The sequence below is a fragment of the Sinohyriopsis cumingii genome, chromosome 7 (genome assembly GCF_028554795.1).
Source record: "Sinohyriopsis cumingii isolate HCF-2022 chromosome 7, ASM2855479v2, whole genome shotgun sequence".
Taxonomy (NCBI): domain Eukaryota; kingdom Metazoa; phylum Mollusca; class Bivalvia; order Unionida; family Unionidae; genus Sinohyriopsis; species Sinohyriopsis cumingii.
Window position 1 is genome coordinate 12,666,682 of NC_142967.1, and position 20,976 is coordinate 12,687,657.

General features: G+C 42.3%; 1 protein-coding gene across 4 annotated transcripts in view; it reads right to left on the minus strand.

Moving 5' to 3' along the window:
• LOC149794748 (tyrosine-protein kinase receptor torso-like) overlaps positions 1-20,976 on the minus strand; it is a 204,494-nt gene that overhangs the window by 42,771 nt on the left and 140,747 nt on the right. For all 4 annotated transcript variants that reach the window (XM_089964374.1, XM_089964372.1, XM_089964373.1 and 1 more), the window contains 2 exons: positions 2,736-2,887; positions 705-912 (listed from right to left, as the gene is read on the minus strand). In XM_089964374.1, the coding sequence (XP_089820500.1) occupies positions 705-912; positions 2,736-2,887 (360 nt within the window). The remainder of the gene's footprint in view (positions 1-704; positions 913-2,735; positions 2,888-20,976) is intronic.

The window sequence follows — 20,976 nt, forward strand, 5'->3', positions numbered from 1 at the left end:
TCTAATGGTTAATGAGTGATGTCCAATATAAATGAATGTTACCTAAATTAATAGTACTCACTACCTCGTCATGGCGCTGCGGATGGAGTCCGAGGAGTATATCTACCCACAAAGAAACCACCTTATAATGAAATACACATTCATATAATTCTAATCACTGAATTGTAAAGTCGGATTCATGACCATCCTGCCATTAAAACAAGAACCCCGTTATAACAAAGAAACGTAAAGTGAAGCAGTGCTGTATGAGAGTGAAAATAGGCACAACTATTCACAATAATATTAATTATGAAAATAGAGAGTATATCATTTTTTTGTTGTCACACAAAAGTTTAGTTTTGGTAATGCAAAGTAACTTCAAAATTTTTATTTAACTATTTGAATATGCTTAATTAGGTGACCATACCCTGTAAATATCAGTTTAAATCGTGTACGGTTTATGTCTACATACGGTGGTTTCTTTCATCAATACTGTCGGTGTTACATTGGTATATTCTAAGCAGAGTTACACACGTATTTCCAGTTATATTCGATTTCCAAAATTCAAGATAAAATAACAATAATTAAACAGTGTCAAACAAGATTTTAAAAAAGCAATTAAAATATGTTAGAAATGATTTATGACCTTCAATAAGGATTTGGCTGTGAATACTCATATAGAACACACCACACCCATGTCTAGACCAATAACAGACGATTGTTACCTTTCAGCTTCTTGACGGCAATGATTTTAGTCGTGATTTCTCCATCTCTTGTGATGGTCAACATTTCTGCCTTGTCCACTTGACCAAAAGCGCCCTCTCCAAGAGTTTCTATGAACTTGAGAGAATTGAAGTCAATTTCTAGCTTGTCAAAGAATGGTTCCTTTGAAAGCGGGGAAAATGACAAAGTATCATACATTGGATTTATTTCCTGTGAAGAAAAGAAATTTTGTACAATTCAAAACAATTTGAATAAAAGAAATATAACTCCCGACAAAGTACAATCTTTTCAATATAGGTCGCTATCTTTACATATGAGAATGAATGAAAAAACAAACAACTGCATCTTTTAAAAGATATCTTAAAATTAGAAAGCACCGTGTGTAGACCAATCTTCAAAACATAGTATAATGATCGAGAACTGGACAACTGTCAGTCACATACTGCTTATCTATATGCCCAATGGACTGTTGACCAATTAGAACTCGAGACATCTTACACTGCTTTGTTGTCAGCCCAATGGACTGTTGACCAATTAGAACTCGAGATATCTTACACTACTTTGTTGTCAGCCCAATGGACTGTTGACCAATTAGAACTCGAGACATGTTACACTGCTTATCTGTCAGCCCAATGGACTGTTGACCAGTTAGAACTCGAGATATCTTACACTACTTTGTTGTCAGCCCAATGGACTGTTGACCAATTAGAACTCGAGACATGTTACACTGCTTATCTGTCAGCCCAATGGACTGTTGACCAGTTAGAACTCGAGATATCTTACACTGCTTTGTTGTCAGCCCAATGGACTGTTGACCAATTAGAACTCGAGATATCTTACACTACTTTGTTGTCAGCCCAATGGACTGTTGACCAATTAGAACTCGAGACATCTTACACTGCTTATCTGTCAGCCCAATGGACTGTTGACCAGTTAGAACTCGAGATATCTTACACTACTTTGTTGTCAGCCCAATGGACTGTTGACCAATTAGAACTCGAGACATGTTACACTGCTTATCTGTCAGCCCAATGGACTGTTGACCAATTAGAACTCGAGACATGTTACACTGCTTAGTTGTCAGCCCAATGGACTGTTAATCAAATAGAATTCGAGACATCTTACACTGCTTAGTTGGTCGAGTCCTTGCTGAGTCACACGCCGACATTTCGCCTATAAAACATGTACACATCCATCTTGGTATAAGTCGTGTATTACCTGCCGAATCGCAACAAACTTGTAAGCATTGATTTAGCAGACCTGAGAAAATAAGCATGCAAATTTTCAAAAAGGAATCTTTAATTTTAATACGGTTGGTATGGTTGTGGCTGGCGAACATAATCATGTGGCCAGTTCCGAAAAAACGTCACCATAGGAGTATGAACAGTTTTATTAAAGTAAATTAGGAATGTAACACGATTTAAAAATCAGTGTACATGTTATTTTTAGTGACAACGAACACGTTACTCTTCGTTTATCTAATGCACTTGTGCAGAAGGCAATGTAAATAAATGGGATTTAACCCAGTGATATACGGGAAGGAATTACCATACGCAAGACCTAAAGCTGCATGCTGGTTTTAATAAGCTGTTAAAATGCCAGGCACATATCGATAAAAACGGGTAGACGATACTCGTCAGTGATTCGTCTTTTGCTGATGCGTTTTCCTCATCATTCACCAAAACTGAACGATATTCAAGTCTTGGCAATCTTTTAGACCCAAATGGCAAAACATTTCATCGAGCGGTTGCACCTAATTATGCATGCAAATTTAACCACAAAATCATTCTTTTTAAAACTTTAATATTCATACATAGTCGGAAGGTGAGTTACGTCGGATTCAGCACAGTATGAGGTAATGTCAAATGTAAATCTCCTGGATCCAAGAAAAATGTATATAAAAAACAAAACAATGACGATGACGACGTCAATAACTATATAATTGCACTTGGTATCTTAAAGATTGTTTATAAATTGCATACTTGTTCTGTAATTGTTGATAGTTTTCCTCTGACGTCTAGAAAATAACTTACTAGCATCTCAATCAGTCCGACTCTTCGTTCATGATTAAAGTTCTTGTTCTTTTTGTGTTTCTTGCAAATCACACACAGGACCACCACAAGGGAAGAGATGACAGAACACGGAATCAGGATGATGGACATTATTTCACTCACAGATAAAGAATCTGGATAAAAAAAAATAGCAATTAAGGTATGAAGACATAGGGAGGAAAACTCTGAAATTTGAAAACTATGCGTCAACTATTTACAAATGTCAAACTTTTGTTTTAAAAAATGAGAATTTCATTTACATTCATGTCGTTTCCATGGGTAAGGTAACATCAGAAATAAATTTACTGCATAAAGGTATAACCTATATATATTTGTTATAATATTGCCTGTCTGTGCAATTGTGTTGTAAATTGGGGAAAATACTATACAGCTTTTCGCCCCTTTGCGGATTGTTTACATCAAGAAGATATGTTTTTGATTTCATCCTTTTGAACAAGTATGGTTCTCACCAAGATGATAACGTCATAATGTGCATGACGTCAAAACTGAAAATAAGCACACACAAAAAACAATTAAACTGATCCTGTACGATTCGTGAATTTGTTTTCCATGAAGATGAAATTTCGTGTAATGTTTATATAATTAAATTACAAGCAACCCGGAAATGGTGGCCTTGTGGTTAGAGCGTCCGCCTCGGATGCGGGAGGTCGTGGGTTCAATCCCCGGCTGAGTCATACCAAAGACTTACAAAAATGGTACTAACAGCTGCCTCGCTTCGAGCTCAGCATTAAGAGGTTAGTGTTAGAACTGGTCGGCCTGGTGTCACGATAACGTGACTGGGTGGGACATCATGCACATGTCTGCGACATGATGCCCCAGTGCTAGGCATCACTATAAACTGCCACACTGCAGACATCGTAGCGATATGACGGAAGATTGTTAAAACTACGTTAAAAATCCAAATCGCATTCATTTGGAACATCCTCGTCCCTTTCCAATGCGAGTCGAATAGTTTCGGCTCTCGGAAAGAGAATCGGAGGTCATCAAATGATACTTCCCATATTCGTAAGCCTTGACGGACGAACCTCCGTCTCAGTGAGCTAAACAAATATTCTTATCAAATGATAGGTGTTGAAAATAACACTCGACGACGTTTCAACAATCAATGAAATACCTGCACTTCGAATTTTCATGTTATTTGTACAAACTACGAGCATGGTGGCAGTTCAAAATTGCCTTATTTACAACATAGGTTTTGTTGAGGTTGTTATGGAAACGGCCGGGAACGTTCTGATCACTCGTTTATGTTTACGATTCATTTTTCTCCAGGCCTTAATTTAGTTTTATACAACACAGCGTTGAAAGCCAAAGCAGGTCTGGTGACCCGCACTAATGCATATGTATTCACAAGTTAAGGTCAGTTCTACGGCTCATACCTCGAGTGTATGCCGACAGATGTCATTCGGACCATCTCGGCTATTTATACAGCAAAGATTGACCAAGAAGTTGTGAGTGCAATGAAATATTTTCGTAACGACTCGGTTAGTTCTATGGTCCAACCCATTGTAAAAATTGCCGAGGTGATTCGAATAGATTGCTTTTTCTATTTTGTTTTGCTAAGAAAGTTCCAGGGAATAAAATGTATGATTGTTCTGAAAATATACTTACTTAGTATGATACAACAAATTAATACATAAAAATGACGTTGGCCTCAGAGCCCATCCATACCTATAGGGACTTAGCACCCAGGTCATAACTTGGAAACTATAGAGATTCTCATCGATTGACCTTGTATACTTTTAATTTGCATGCAAACACAATTCAGATATGCAGCTAAAATGGTTTCCGGGTACATTCCTACTCTATGGAACTAGACCATCACATAATTGGAGAAGAATGGGACCAAGCAGGAGAACGTGGGAATATTTCTTTTGCAAATACTATAGTTTACAAATCTTATTTAATCACTTCATTAAGAAATATATTTTTTTATTAAGATAGATGGTGTGGTGAAACAAATACTGACATATTCATCAATACAAAATGTAAAGAAGTTTACAAAATTAGTTTTTTATTTATAAATATAATGGGATAAAACTATGATCATCTCAGCTACATATAAATACAAATATGGTAGCAAATTTTCATTTTGGGTCATACAGCCAGACCTTTTGACGTACGTACAAATGAACATGGCCAATCAAGATGTCCCCAGTAGTTAAGTGGGGTACATTAGCGACAATGGGAATTAGCATTACAGAGACCCCTGGGTCAGATTAGCGACAAGGGAAATTTAACATGGTGAAAAATCGTGGGTCAGATTAGCGACAAGGGAAATTAACATGGAGAAAAATCGTGGGTCACTCTAGCGACAAAGGGAATTTAACATAGAGTGTGGGTCTGTCTAGCGACAAGGGGAAATTAACATGGGGAATAGAGTTTGGGCTTTTGGGATTTTTTTAAAATTTTTTTAAATTTAAATTTAAATTTAAATTTAAATTTTAAAAAAGGGTAGGCAATGGAAAGGCTATCTCTTTTCGAGAAATATAGCTGGCCCTGAAAAGGGCCTTTGGGTTTTCTTCTTCTTCTGCTTCTAATTTCTTCTTTTTCTCCACCAAGTTCTTATTTTATCTCCAACACTCTTTCTCTTCTTCTCTTTCTTTTTCTCCTGCTCTTCTTTCTTCTTCTTCTCTTCCTCCTCTTCTTTCTTCCTCTTCTCATTTTCTTCTTCTTTTTCAATCTTTTCGTTCCATTTGCTTATTCTTATTCTTTCCTCTTCATCCTCCTTCTCCTCCTTTATCTCTTTCATAACACCACTAATCTTGTCCTTTACCTTTTTTAAGTTATTAATTTCCATCTTTACACGATGGGGACTATAGGAATAATGGTCTTCAACCAGTCTTATTAACATCTGCTCCATCATTCCTAAGTTGTCTAAAACGTCTTGTAATGTTTGTATTTTGTCCATTTGGTTAGAAGCCATCTTCTTTTTTTATTCTTTGCAGAATGGTTTGAACGACGAATACTGTGGGTTCTTATACTTAAAGCGCGTACGTGAAGGAAAACATCCCCCTAAAACGTAAAATTGATCTTACCTAGATCATGACCAAACAACGCGCGAACGTGAAGGAAAACATCCCCCTACTTTTTCATTTCATATAATAAAACCCAAACTATACTTTCTCATTTCATATAATAAAAACCCAAACTATACTCTCCACATACGCTAAGAAACAATAAACAAAATCCATAATCTACTATCCACACAATCTTACGTGAGCGCTTACAAAACCCAAACTATACTCTTCACATACGCTAAGAACAATAAACAAATCCATAATCTACTATTCACACAATCGTACGTGAGCGGGTACAAACACAAACACACAAACACAAACACACAAACACAAACACACAAACACATACGCTAAGAAACAATAAACAAATCCATAATCTACTATCCACACAATCGTACGTGAGCGGGTACAAACGCAAACACACAAACACAAACACATACGCTAAGAAACAATAAACAAATCCATAATCTACTATTCACACAATCGTACGTGAGCGGGTACAAACACAAACACACAAACACAAACACATACGCTAAGAAACAATAAACAAATCCATAATCTACTATCCACACAATCGTACGTGAGCGGGTACAAACACAAACACACAAACACAAACACACAAACACATACCCTCACACTATCTTAAAAAAGAGTTAGTGTTTATATTCACACTACTCTACCTACACATTGGCAAATTGATGGTTATTTCTTTTCTAGAGTATTGGGTAGCCCTGAAAAGGGCTGTTTTTTTGGAACTTCATGGACACCTGGTTAATGGTGGCACCTTCCAGGCCTGGCGCCACATACACATCTTATCCCCCAGTTACTTTTTACTTTTTTGGGGGAGAGAGCAGAGGCAGGATATGTCGCTTCAGAATCCCAATTTTCGCTCTCTGGGATTCTGAAATTTATTCTTCTTCTCTTCTTTTCCTTCTCCTCCTCCTCTTCTTTGTTTCTTCTCTCCTCTTTGTATCTTCTTTCCTCTTCTTCTTTATATCTTCTCTCCTCCTCTTCTTTTTTTCTTCTTTCCTCCTCCTCTCTTATCCTTCCCTCCTCCACAATGGCTTCCGCGGCCAGTTCATTCAACAGGCGCCTGGCATATTCCAGATGCACATGAAGTTCCAACAGTTTAGACAGTCTCGTGTTCATTTTTGGTGTTGATCAATCAACAAGGGTAGCTAGACTGCCCAGCGAGTTTCAATTTATAGTGAAAGCGCGGACGTGAAGGAAAACATCCCCCTAAAAAAACATAAAATTGATGTTACCTACATCATGACCAAAAACAACAACGCGCGGACCTAAAAGAAACACTCACTCACTTTTTATGCTACCCATCACTATTTTAAAATTTTTTATAAATCACTTCATTAGACTATCCACATACGCAAAGCAATCCAATCTAACTCCAAATATACACCTCAAACACCAAAAAACATGATTTTAATCTACTATTCATACCAACTTACTTAAGCACTTACTAACACACAAACACATACCCTCACATTTTTTAAAAAAGAGTTAGTGTTTATTTTCACACTACTCTACCTACACACATTGGCAAATCGATCGTTATTTCTTTTCTAGAGTATTGGGGTAGCCCTGAAAAGGGCTGTTTTTTTGTTTGCTATGGCATTTTTTTTTTAGTTTCTAAGAATGCGATGTCCTCTGAGGATAGACTTTCTGGCGATAGGTCTGCTTCTTCGGAAAGAAAAGAAGAACTCTTTGGTGTCGATACGGCAATCGACAAAGCCTCTGTCAGGTTCAGGTTGCTGCTGCTGCTGCTCTTGTTGTTGTTGTTGCTGCTGTCTCTGAAGTCTGTACTTCTCTGTCCATTCTTCTTTTTCCCTGTTCATTTCTTCTCTGAAGAGCTCTTCTATCAGGTCTTCAGTGATTTTTAACATTCTCACATTCTCTATTTCTTCTGGCTTCGGTATCAGACTGTGTCTGACCCTATGCAAATTCACGTAGGCTTCGTTGAGTTTAGCTAGTTTGGAGCACATCTTCTTAGGAGGATGAGTCGACAATGGATGGTTAGACTGGAAACAACCCGGTTCTTAAAGTTAAAGCGCGGACGTGAAGGAAAACATCCCCCACACGGTTTTTGAGTCGCAACGTTTAGTGAGTGTCATGAGAGGGATAGTAAGAAATGAAAGAGCATCAATCCAACATTCTTATAGCTAAACAAAAGACAAAGGCATTTTTTTCAAAACACAACATTTTTTATTCAAAAATCACTTAACACTAAACAACAACTCTAACATTTTTAACAATAATCCAACAATATAACATCAAACAATTTTTTTCAAAACACAACATTTTTTAATTCAAAAATCACTTAACACTAAACAACAACTCTAACATTTTTTAACAACAATGCAACACTAAAAGTTTCTCCACTAGGTAAAGAGGGATAACAGTCTTCCATGGTTTCTAGTAATCTAGGATGACTTCTCTCAAACTGTTGATTTCTATGGTATTATCGAATTCTGCATACAGGATGACGTTCACCGTTTCATCAGGGTCTCGGTCTTTAAACTGAATTTTCACACGAATCTGGCCGGATTTTATAGGGTGGAAATGTCCCTCGTCGCTGCCTTGGTCTGGAGTGAAATCGAAAGCCCACAAAGCGTAGCCTCCTGCATAATCCTCGTACGTAATACCGTGACTGGTATTGGTTCCTAACTGTCCGGTGGCTTCGTACAAGGACAAGTACGATCTCAAGTAATTCTTCTTTTTAAAGTCAGGTTCGAAAGGTCGGGTACACAAGGTCTTGCCATCGCGACTGACTTCGATTTTGGACACGCCAAAGTGTTGAAAGTAGAAAGGATTTTTTTCGGCAGCTCCGTTGAAGGCTGTATTCTCGACGATACCAACGATCAAACGTTTGGGTAACTGTCCTTGGAACAGATGATCTTCGATCATGGATCGCTGTCCCTTGGGAATGGTGAAGGTTTTCACTTCCACGCGTCGTATGAGATACTTGGCGGTCGTTCTGCTCAACGTCTGACTGATGTCGTTTCCCACTTTAGGTAACACTTCCACACGGCGTACGTAGAGTCTGGCTTCTAGGATTTTGGTTTTGTAACCGTCACTATCAGCCATCAAATGGAAAGCGGCACTGCTACGATTCAGTCTCAGGCGGACATCCACCCCGTTCAGCAAATACTTTTCTTGCAACCACATGTCCAAATGCAAACGATCCATCAGTTCTAAACTTGTGTCGGCTCCCGTGATTCTCTTTCTTCGTTCTACAAATCCATCATTGTTGTCTTTCTTTTCATCAGTTTCCAATATTTCAAACTTGGTAGGTTCGTCAGCTTCCCATACCACACAGGCATTGAGATGAGTGTTCTTGGCATCTATTCCGTACGTCAAGAGATTTTCCAGGTAGGCACGATAAGGGTAAGTATCCATGCTGCTACTGACCAGTTTGTTATTCAAATACAAGTCCACTCCACTGAACAAGGAATGCATGAAATTGTTGACGGGAGCTACTGCTTCATCGTCTATAGCACCTCCAGTCTTATCTAGAATTTTGACTTTCAGGTACAAATAACTGCTATTCAGATCGATGTAATCTTCGGGCTGTCCTTTGATTTCCAACTCGATGGGAGCGGAATCGGTCAGTGAGGAGACGGGGTGAAATTCCACCCACTGGGATTCTTGCATCGTCATCATCGTGGGGGGCATGGCAAACAGATCCAGTTCCGTCCTGGAACAAGCGCAAGATTCTCGGTGCATCATTTTTTTTGTCTCTTTTCTCAATAATCGAAAACGTCTAAGTCTCGAACGGTTCTTCTTTTCTTGGCCTTTCTCGCTTGAAGTCTGGTGAAAGGGTGTTTTCTTCGTCGTCTCTTTCTGCCTTGTCCTTGCTGAATGCCTGACTCGGTAGCGTGCAGGGCATTTATAGGTGTTTCTCGTTGGCCTAAAATGTCTTTGCCCGTTTGCAGCAAGACATTTTTGCCTGCCCTCATGAAGGCTTCTTTAGGGTTTTGTTTGTCGATGATGACATTTTGGAGAAATTCTTTGCCTTGCGTCAGTGCCGCATCTTTCAAGGCGTGCAATCCGCGTGTCACCATCGGTTTCAACACCGGGGCCACCTAACGAAAGGCCGATTTTAACATATCTCCTAAGCCGTGTCCTCGCTGTCGAGCAACCCCTCGGTACACTGGATACATGACTTAAGAGTCGTGAGAGAACCGTTTTCGAAAATGGAGTTTCACCGTGACTTTTCCTTTGGTGAATGGAATATTTTGTCCCAGATCTCCTTTTATAGCAATGTTGACCGTGTCCAAATACGACTTACTGACAGGCAAATAGTGAGGATGGACAAATTCGCGGTGGACGTGGTAAGTGTTTCCACCTTCCTCGTCAGTGTTCGTGGCAGAATCCACTTTGAAAGGAATGACACGCAGTAACGGTACGGAGGTGTGTCCCACCACGTTGTACTCCACCACATCGGAATACACGAACATCAAATTCAGTCCTTGGTTCAGTTCTACCGGGGCACGAAATAACTTGCTAAAAGACTCGTTGTCGTAAACGATGGGTAATTCGTTTTTCTTTATCATGGTCTTTCTCATGTCCATGTCTCCGCCCAACATGTCAAACAATTCAGGACAAAATAAAATGGACATGATTTTACTCCGTTCAAATTTCATCAAGAAGCGACGAGCTGCTTTGTGGTACTCCATGGTGACATTTTTGTTGACATGCTCCAAAGCTTTCAGAAACACGACATTAAACCTGGAGGTTATGGTGCTGACCAAATGTTGACCACTAAAATAATAGCCTGGGGGAATGAACAAGTGATGGGTGGTGTACTTTTGTGTACGGGTTTTCTTGTCATATTTGACATTGCTATCCATCCACTGTTGCATTTGCTCGTCATGAACTTCCACATCAAAAAAATTTTGATTGGGAAGGACATTGAGGACTTGGGTCGGGTGAATGATTTCTACTAAAGCCACTTCCCAATGGGCTTCGTGATCTAACTGGATGGCCTGAGGTAATTTGGCCGTGTAACAGCACAACGTGTTCGTGGGAAACACCTCCATGGAACTGTCACTGGGTAAAGTTAAGTAAAATTGGTTTTGGTGACTCATAATTCCAGAGTTCTGTGGCTGTCCGAGGGGTTACTGGACGTCAGAGGCGTGTCTCCGTCTAAAATGGGGTTCTGGTTGTGATTGAAGTGGTGACTGGCACTGGCACTGGACACAAGGTTCCCGGGGTTCCCGTTCGAGGTGAATTTCAGGGAGGGATTAGGAAGCAGGTAACCGATGCAACTGCTCAATAAAATGGTCCACAATTGTTTGTCTCCTTGTTGCAAAATCAAATTGGCGATGGCTGCCCCGATGACACAATACACCACGAAGATTTGGCAGAAAAAGACGATTTGCGTTTTAGGCACACGTTCTCCACACCACACCCACAAGGGTTGTTTTTGTAAATCTTGCACAGAAGAACTAGGGGAAGGAGGAGTGGTCGACGTAGCTGCGTCTGCTGTGTGAAAAGGCATGATGGTCACTTCTTTTTATAGTCGATGACTTGCGAAGCGTCGATCCAAGAATCAAAACTGGGTGGATATCCTTTCCAACGTACTTTGACTTCTTTGACACGTCGTTTGCCCACTTTACGGGTTCTGCGTTCGAGAATGCTTTCGATGTCGTACACGTCGTCTTCTTTTTTGGTCACACGTTGTAACTCGGGCAAATAAAACGTTCCTTTGAGCACTTCTCCGTTCATGTCTTCCAATTTATAGACGGCAGGATGACGGCCATGCACTCGTCCAGTGACGCGAAACAATTCGGTCGTCCAGTTAGGTAAGTAACCTTTGTCGAAAGTGCGTTTGGTTTTGCCAATGCGCACCCAATCTCCTACGGCCAACTCTCCACTTTTCTTGGGGACAGCCCTCGTCGGGGACGTACCAAACAGGCGCTTAAACACCAACACTTCGTTCTCGGGAGTCACGTCTTGCGGGGCACGTCCGATGCTTCGATGGTAAGATTGGTTGTACGCTTGCACCAGGTGCAGTAAGATGTCGATGTACTTCAGAGTGTGGTGATGCGTAAAATATTTCCACATGCGTTCTTTCAAAGTGCGTTGAAAACGTTCCACGATGCTGGCTTTGGTTTCGGGATTCTCGGTGGTAAAAAAATGAATGTCACGTTTCTTTAATTCTTTTTGGAAAGCTTGGTTCAGAAATTCGGTACCTTTGTCCGTTTGCCATCGAAGAGGGTGACGACCGCTTTGTTTCAACACTCGTTGCAGGGCTCGCACTAACTCGCTGCTCGATTTGGAAGTCAAGGGCACGACCCAGGCAAATTTGGAAAAGACGTCGATGACACAAAACAAATATTTGTAGCCACGATTGTAGCTGGCCAAATGAGAGACATCGGCTAAATCGGCTTGCCATTGATGATCGATGCCTTCCACTCGGGTGCGACTTCTGGCAAACTTGCGTCGAATGGGTTTGTGTAAAGTGTAGGTAGCTTGTTCTTGTAACCATCGTTGCACTTGAGGTAAACGGAGACTTTTCAGTCGAGTTTTGGCAGCACGATACAATTTTTGAACTCCTGCGTAACCTGCAGGATGCGAGGGATCGTAGTAAATGCTGGCTAAGACTTTTTCCATTTTTTTTGTGTTGGTTGGTGTGTTAATAAGACACCCACTCTTGGAGGATGCTACTCTTTTTCTCTTGGGGTATTTTCTTGGATTGCAATGCTTTGCGTGTGCGGCCAGCAATAGGCGTCGAAGAGGAGAAGGATGTCTGAGCGGGGGATATCGGTTCTTGTTTCACTTCTGTCTTCACTTCTGTCTTCACTTTCTTTTTCTCTTGTGAGGAAGAAGGGGTGGCCATCATCTTTTTAATCCATCCAATTCTGGAGGTAGGTGGTGTTGTTAACTTGCGTACTTTTTCTGGTGGAGTTTGAAACCCTTCCTCTTCTTCTCCTTTTTCTGTCTTGGTCACGGGTACTGGTGGTACTGGTACTGGTACTGGTACTGGTGATGGTGCTGGACTTTTCATCAAGGTCTTAAAATCTTTCAGAGTGGGTAGAGCTGTTTCGTCTAAAGCTTTCTGGTGAAAGAGTTGCAGTCGTTGCAAGAGTTGACCGTACTTTTGTGATTTTTCTGTTTCGGACAAATCTTGGCGATCCATCAAGGACTGCAATTCGTGTTGTAACTGGGACATCTCGCTCAAATGGGGATTGGGAGGTAAATGCGGGGTGCGTTGTTCTTGCCACCGATGGTATTCCATCCATCGTTTGTAAGGCACTAAAGCTAGTTTTCGTCCTTCCATGGGGTTGTCAGGGGTCGATTCTGAGATCTTGGGACTTCCGAAGGCCTTTTTATCTTGCTCCCACCAGTCCTCCCAACATGGTTCCCAAGACTCCTTTCAGTATGGGGCCTAACAAGAGAGGTAAAATACCTCCACGTTGCACTAACATCTTCTTTTTTTGACGAATGGGAATTTTCTTTCGAACCATTTGGCGAAGAACGTGACGATGTTAGCTTAAGCATTGTTTCTGGTGTTTGGACAAAGGGATCGTGCCTTTCAAAACGTTCAAACAACATTCGCACACGGTATCGATGACCTCTTTGGAGGCCGTTTGAATGAGTTTTTTTCGTAGAGGTGGAGAAGCTTTGGACAGGACAGATAACATGTCCCCATGTTTGGCTAAACGTGGTGGCAGTCCTTTCCTTTTCTTTCCTTGGGGTTTTCTGGAGGGTGACATCTTTGAGTCTTCAGGAGCACCGAAAAAACACTGATACCCGACCTGGTCACAGGCCTTTTTTATACTGGAACGCGTCGCCACTGATTGTCTTTACGTCGTATCAGTTTGAGGACAGGCATGACACGTCGTGCAGGGGTACGCAACGGACTAAATCGAGCCAGTTCTTGCTTGGACAAATCCAGTAAACTTTGTAACATGCCCGATCTTTCTTGAACTTTGATTTTGGGAGAAGGTACTTTGTGAGCAGCAGCCACTGCCACTAAATTGGAAGGTCCTGCCACTGGGGAAGTTCTTTTGGGGGTCATCAACGGAGAAGTTCTTGGTGTGATCAACGTCTCCAAGTACTCTTCAGTTCTGGGTGTCATTAACGGAGAAGTGGACAAACGTGAAGCTGCCGGAGACGCAGTCACCGCCGTGGCAGGTCGTGGTTTGCGAGTGTAAGGTTGCGTCCTGGCCGAAGTGCCTCTCTTGCGACTAGTTTTCTGTGGACTTTTCTTTTTCTGGGGGCTTCTTTTCTTTATCCGGGGTGGTGTCTGGTCAGAGGAGGGTCCTGCCTCTGGAGAAGTTCTCCTTGGGGACCTGGTCTTTTTCTTCTTGGGGCTTCGTTGGACTTTTGTCTTGGGTATAACTTTGGGGGCATTAGGATCCCATCTTAACAGTGAGCGAATGATGACCCCTCCTAGAGTACCGCTCCCTCCAGGTTTCAAAATGATTTGTTTTTTGGTTTGAGTGTCGATGCGGGGATCGGCCAGTTGGACCAAAGCGACTTTGTTTCGATCGAAAAAGCGTTTGGTTTGATGAGGAATCTGAATGATTCCTTGGAGTAATTGACGTGCCGTCACCGTGAACCATCGTAAGACTTCTTTGAGACTAGCTTCTAAGACACGAGCTCGTGTTTGTGGATCTTTTTCTCGACTGATGCCATACAAGGCACGAATCAATTTGACGGGAAGATGCGACTGAAGGGACGTCATGTTCGCACTGAGAGTGAGACAGACGAAAAAGGGTCTGAGGTTTTTATAGATTTTTATGGGGAGTGAAATGAAGTCGAGGACGGAGACGTGTACAGGACAGGCCCTCCGTCTTGGCACCAGTGGTGAAACAAGTGGGTACGAAATCGCAAATCCTCGGGAGTCGTAGGTTTCAAATCGACGAGTAAATAGGCGTGTGGAGTTTGAGTGGCATCGTCGTACGCCTGAGTCAGCCAAGGCGTTCCTAACTGTTTGGCTAAGACTTGCACTTGCGATTTATCTCGAGGGCTTTTAAACAAGACCACGTAACGCGCATTGAGACTGATGGTGCGATGGGCTTTACTTTGTTGAAACAAATTTTGGGTGATGTAAACGACACTGGCATTACGGTGATGCCCTTTGCGCGTGAACCACAGTTTAATTTCTTCTTCGTCTTCTCCTAACATGTCGTCGAAAATGACCAAATGGGTTAGACGGGAGTCAGAGACGATGCCGTCGTCTTCTTTAGGAATGCCTTCCACAAACACGATGGAATCGCCTTGACTTTCTCGCAAGAGGCTGTACGCCGATTGCCACTCTTTGTAACACCACACGATTTGTTGAGGGGGTCGATCGATCAAATGATGTTTATGTTCGATCAAACGTTTGACGAATTCGGTTTTGCCCGAACCGCTAGGTCCAGCAATGAGCATGTTAAAGGGATGGCGAAGATACAAATCCTCCCAACTGGCACGATCTAAGTGTTCGTCGATGACTTTGACAGTAGAGGAAGAGGGAGCAGAGACAGCAGAGGTAGCCATGGTGTGAGAAATGTCACTTGTGACACGAAAAACAAACAAGACAAGAGTTTATATACTTTTTCAGAACACGTTTATTGAATGTTTCAAACATGAATACGAAAGACAAAAATACATAAAAGCCAAAGGCTTAAGTACAAGAATAAAAGGCACATGATAACCATGAACGTGGAATAAACACAAGTGTCTGTACAACATGTTTTGGGTAAAGTTCTAACCAGTTCTATAGTAGGGGGTAAGGTCACACAAGTGTCCTCCCGAAAGGGTCTTTCAGGCCTGTCCACGACAGTCCTGTCCTGGGTGACGGGTTCTTCTGGCACCGTCACTAACGCAGGTTGAAACGTAACTTTTTTCCTTGAATAACTCTCGTGCATACTGGGCCACCTCTTGTGTCCAAGCCTCAAAACCCTGGTCTCGGTGATGTCCAACATTTGACTCCTAACCAATCTGGTTTCTTCTTCGTCAACGACATGGTAAGTTACTTCAATGAACAATGAACTATCGATCTTGCCTAGGGTTCCTTTTCATATACAGACCAATACCGACGTGACCGTACGGTAAGGTGAAGTGATTGGGAAGTCGCACTCGCTTCTGGTATACAATTTGATAGACTTTTTCCAAGGGTCGACTGACGATGTGGTGAGTGGGTAAACGTACAATCTTGTTCGGTTGATAGGTGGTCACTTTAAAGTTTCCATCCTCTCCCGATTGCAAGGCTTCTTTCAATACCCCAAAGTTGACCACTCGACTGGTACGATGATTCAGAGTCAGTCCTTTCACTTTGCACGTCGTGTGCACTTCTCCTTGTTTGTCCCGGTATTCGTAGCCGTAATTTTTGGGACCACCACTGACGAAACTTAGAATCTTGTCGTCGGGATGTTCGTCTGTCCAGGCTCCTAAACGGTCTCCTTCGATGTCAGGGTGCTGTTGAATCGGGTGATGGATGTAAATGCAACTGTCCGTGTCAAAGTACAGGACGCGTTCTTCTAACAGTTCTAAAGCTTCGTACAATTTTAAGCGAGCATGAGCTGTCACGTAAGCCGCAATGATGACATTTCCAAAAGGGTCGTCTTGTACAAAGTCCAGATCTTCTTCGTAATTGACCAAGATCAAATCCTCTCGAACGACGTCCACGTGTTTCATGTATTTGGTTTTGTCGTGAATCATCTGGAAGTAGCGGGAAGGTTCTGTCAAATATTCCGTCTTGGGTAAACACGGTCGTTGTGCCATTTTACCCCACAAGCAATTTAACATCACTTTGGCAAACGATCGCCTGCCTTCGTTTTTTTCGATGTGGTCTAAAGAGATGCCTTCTTGTGCATAGTATTTCTCTTTGAATTGTATTTGGTCTTCGGGAGTGTGATACCAGGAAGGATAGCCGCTGGCTTCTTGTTTCAGTTTCAAAAAGGCATCCACGTAGTCGGCGAAAATGCCTTTCTGAGTAGGGTCACCCTTGTGGTACTGTTGTGTCTTGGGAAAGTGGCAAATTTCGTACACTTCTAACAGTTGGTATCCCATGTCCAGAGCTTTGAACAATTCCACGCTGACCCAGGTTCCCATCAAGGCACGTTCTTCCTGGCTGTGATGGCAAGGTTGGTCCTGGTTGCACGTTTCGGCACAAGTACGGCACAAGGGAAACATCAGTTTGCCTTGACAATGGTGAGGTAAGACGGGATGGTATAGGTTCGTGGGAGGCAAAACTTTACACTTGATCAAGCCTTCGTATTGTCGAATGTTTTTCAGGTCGATGTGTTCCGTCAACAATTGCGGGTGCCCTACAGGAAAGCGACAATATTTGCACACGTAGGGATACAGCGAACACACGTCCAAGTATTTGATTTCTTCTCCTTTCTCTTCGTCGGCTTGGTACAGCAAACAGGTGGCATTGGTCCTTCCTCCGTACAAACTATCCCTCGGGTTCAGCGGGTCCATGAACTGGTAACTTTCCACGAGGCGTTTAAACTCGGGATCGGTTTTCAAACGGTGATCGTACTCGTGTTCCCACATTTCCACCACTTGGTATCCTTGCTGTTCTAACTTTAGGCGTCGCTGACAAGTGTCCTGGTACAAGTCTTCCATGGTTCGTTGCAAAAACTGATTTTTAGTGTCACGGTCAGGGTAGCAGACGGGACATCCGTGAAATAAGCAACCGTTAAACTCGTACACGATCTTGGGGTTTTCTAAGTCCCAGCCATCGACCGAATACGTTCCGATGGTCTTTTCGCCTCCTCCGTTGCGGGCATGCTGAATCCATTTGTCTTCCTTGTCGCACAAGTAATGTAACCAACGTAGGGCTTTGACCGAGTATTGACGCTTGACATAGTTGGTCGTTTGAGGACTGATGACAGCCACGGTGTTTTCAGGCATGAATCGTTGGCGGTACACTAAGGAACACGCTTTGGCAATGGTGCAAGATTCTTTCAAAGGATCGACCCCTCCGTGTTCCATGAACAGTTCTCGAAATTTTCCACAGCAACGCCGTAAAATGTCCACGTCGGAACGACAATACTTTAACATTTCTTCCTGAAAGTCGAAGGGGTCAGAGGCATGAGCCTGGTACCAAGCGTAGAAAGCTTCTCGTTGTTCGGTACGCATGTTGTCGGGGTCGTAATAGTGAGCCTCAGGCAAATGGGGTAGAACGGCATGTTGATTGGCTTCCGTATTGAAAAAGTGTGGAAAGTACCCTTTAGCCATTTCTGTCATTCCAAACGTTTTAGGCATTCGACTCAAAGGCATGGCTAAGTAACTCATCGAATCTTTAAACTGTACTTGTCCCACTTGCATGAAAATGATTTTGGCTCCGTTCAAAATCACTTTAGGACGTTCGGTGCCATGTTCCGTATAGTACCTCAAAAGAAACTGTCCATCGTATCCGGAGAAATTGTGAGCCATCACCGTGGCATGACGATGACAATCTCCGTAACGTTCGATGTCCTCTTGGCTCCACGTCTTGTCGATGGGGTTTAAGACCCATCGGGCAAAATCGGCTAACGTGTTTGGTCCTCGAAAGATTTTTTCACGTCCTCCAGGAATCTTGCTGCAGTGAGGGCAATGACTGAAGATAGGTTCTTGAATGCACTTCTCGCACGCTCGATGAGCCACGCAGAAATTAGGAATGTGAATGCCGGTCTCTTGCATGCATTCGAAATCGAAAAAGATGAAATTGCCTTTCTTCTTGTGACCGTCCTCTTCCTCTGGTGGGGGTTGGTATTTTTGCACGTAGCATTGGTGTTCCAAGTCCACGATGTGGTGACAAATGTGACATTTTTTCTTTCCTCGACATACGTGTGCCTTGGCATTATTGGTAAGTATGCCTTGTCCACAGGTAGGGCACAATCTCAGGAGTTGACAAGCACATTTCTTCTGTGAACCTTGTGTTTTCAAATGTTGTTGGTAACAGGTTGGACTGAAAAACGTGCGCAAACAAGTCGAACAAGGTACTGGTCCTTCGCTCAGACAGGGTGGAGAGGCCAAACATCCTGGGCATTTCATTCCACAATGCTTGTGTTGCTCTCGATTGTTATAACCATAGTCACATTTCTCACAATAATAACTGTATCCCAGGAATCCAGTGATACTGGTAATGGTATCGAAATGGTCATCGTGATGATAGACATGAATGTATTTTCCGTCCTTAAAATCTTGGCCTCGAAACAACAGAGTTCCACGCATTTCTTGAGGGTGCACTTTCAAGGTGTAGCGTGGAGCTAGGGCATCTTGCAATTTTTGCATCTCAGGAATGCCACAGGGTGTGTCTTTGGACAGTCCGGCTTGTTGCAACAGGAGTTCTGCTTCATTTCGTTGTTTGGCTCGATCGCATCGTTGAATAGTTTTCCAGGTTCTTTTCCATTCTACCGTGTCGTTCTTGTTGGCATAGGTTCGTCCCACCACGATGGCACGGGCTAAACACATCTGGTCTTGAGGGTTGTTAATTCGGACGAGACTCTTTTTGGTGTTGCGAAGGTCGTCCACCAATAACATCTTTTTGCATCCAGTTCCTTGAGGAGGAGAGACGTGGGCCATTTTCAGTGTGGCTTTACCATCGGTGATGTCAAACTGGTTATTAGATTGTTGCACCTGTTGTATCTTGTCCATGACTTTGGAAGGGGTCAGTTCTGCGGGTCTGCTAAACTCGATCCAAACAGGGGATTTCAAACCGTCGTGATCTATGGATAGTGTCAAGCGATCGTCTTCTTTGGCTTGACATTGTCGCTTGAGTGCGGTGAGCAAAGAATCCCACATCTCGGTGATAAACCCTTCTGCTTTCTCCAATGGTACGTCGGCCTTGAAATCTTTAAACTTCACCGTGTAGGTGTAAGCCGTGGTTCTAAATTTTCTAGAGGAGCACTTTTCCGTCTCTCGAATGGAATAGTACTTTTCAGGGTTGACTAAGGGTGGTGAACTTGGTTTAGAGGGTTCGGAATCTGGTTCACTCATGTCCTCTTCAAAATCACTGGCATGAATTTGTGCAAAGATTTCAGCCCTGGTACGAGGCGATAGATCACGTTTCTGCCTCTTACTTTCTTCTTCTTCTTTCTTCTCGAATGAATGGGATCGTTTCATCTTGAGTGCAAAACGTCAAATGACTCAAGTTTAAACACCATAGACTAATTTATAGTCTTGGCAAACCAGCGTATATAAAAAGGGTGTGTGTCTTGTCCTTTCACTATTCATTTCACTCTCAAGCTGAGCACAACAATGGAAGAGACTACCCAGATGGAACGTTTCGTCAGAGCTTTGCGAGGGGTCATTAGAAAATTCTCTTCAGACCAGCCGACGGACTACTCTCCTTCCTTTCGAGATAAAAGTCAAGATACTTGCTATATCTGTCAGAAGAAAGGGCATTGGTCTTCAGAGTGTCCAGACCGTCAAAAAAGAAAAAAAACAGGGGCTAAAAAAGACAAAAGTCAAGATACCTGTTATTATTGTCAAGAAAAAGGACATTGGTCTCCAGATTGCCCAAAAAAGAAACAAGAGGAGTCAGAAGAAAAGAAGGATTCTTCAGAAGAAGAGAGGGATTCTTCGGAAGAAGAGAGGGATTCTTCGAAAGAAGAGAGGGATTCTTCAGAGGAAGAAGAGGGAGAAAGAAGACAATTCTATTTACAAGAAGCAAAGAAACAGGAGAAGAAAAGAAGAAGGGAAGAAAATGAGGAAAAAACGGTGAAGAAATTAAAAAAACAGAGAGACTAAACAAGGAGAAAGAAGAAGTCAATGAACTTTTAATTAAAGTGTTCTGTGGTGAATTGTGAATTGGATTGTAAAAAAATGGATAAAAGAATACATGAATGATATAAGGTAAGTGTCTTTGAGTTCTGATTTTAAAATAAGAAGCTACACTCACGCACTCATACACAGACACGTACTATAAGGTAAAATGGGTGGGGTTTATTCTTGAGTTATTGGCAAATTGAAATTGTATTTCTTTTCGAGAAATGTGGGTGGCCCTGAAAAGGGCCTTTTTATTTTGGTGTAGGGGTGAGTTTAACCAATCAACTTTAACTGCCTTAAGCCTTTGCCACGGCCAAGGCCTACTTCTGATGATTGGGTTGAAATCACTAAGGGTGGTAGGACAGGCTTAGTCACAGGGTTGGCGTGTTTAGCTCGGGAAGGTCGTATTCTCTTCGGTCGTGATAAAGAAGTCTGATACATTTGTTTCAGACTTCTTAACTCCGCTAAAATGT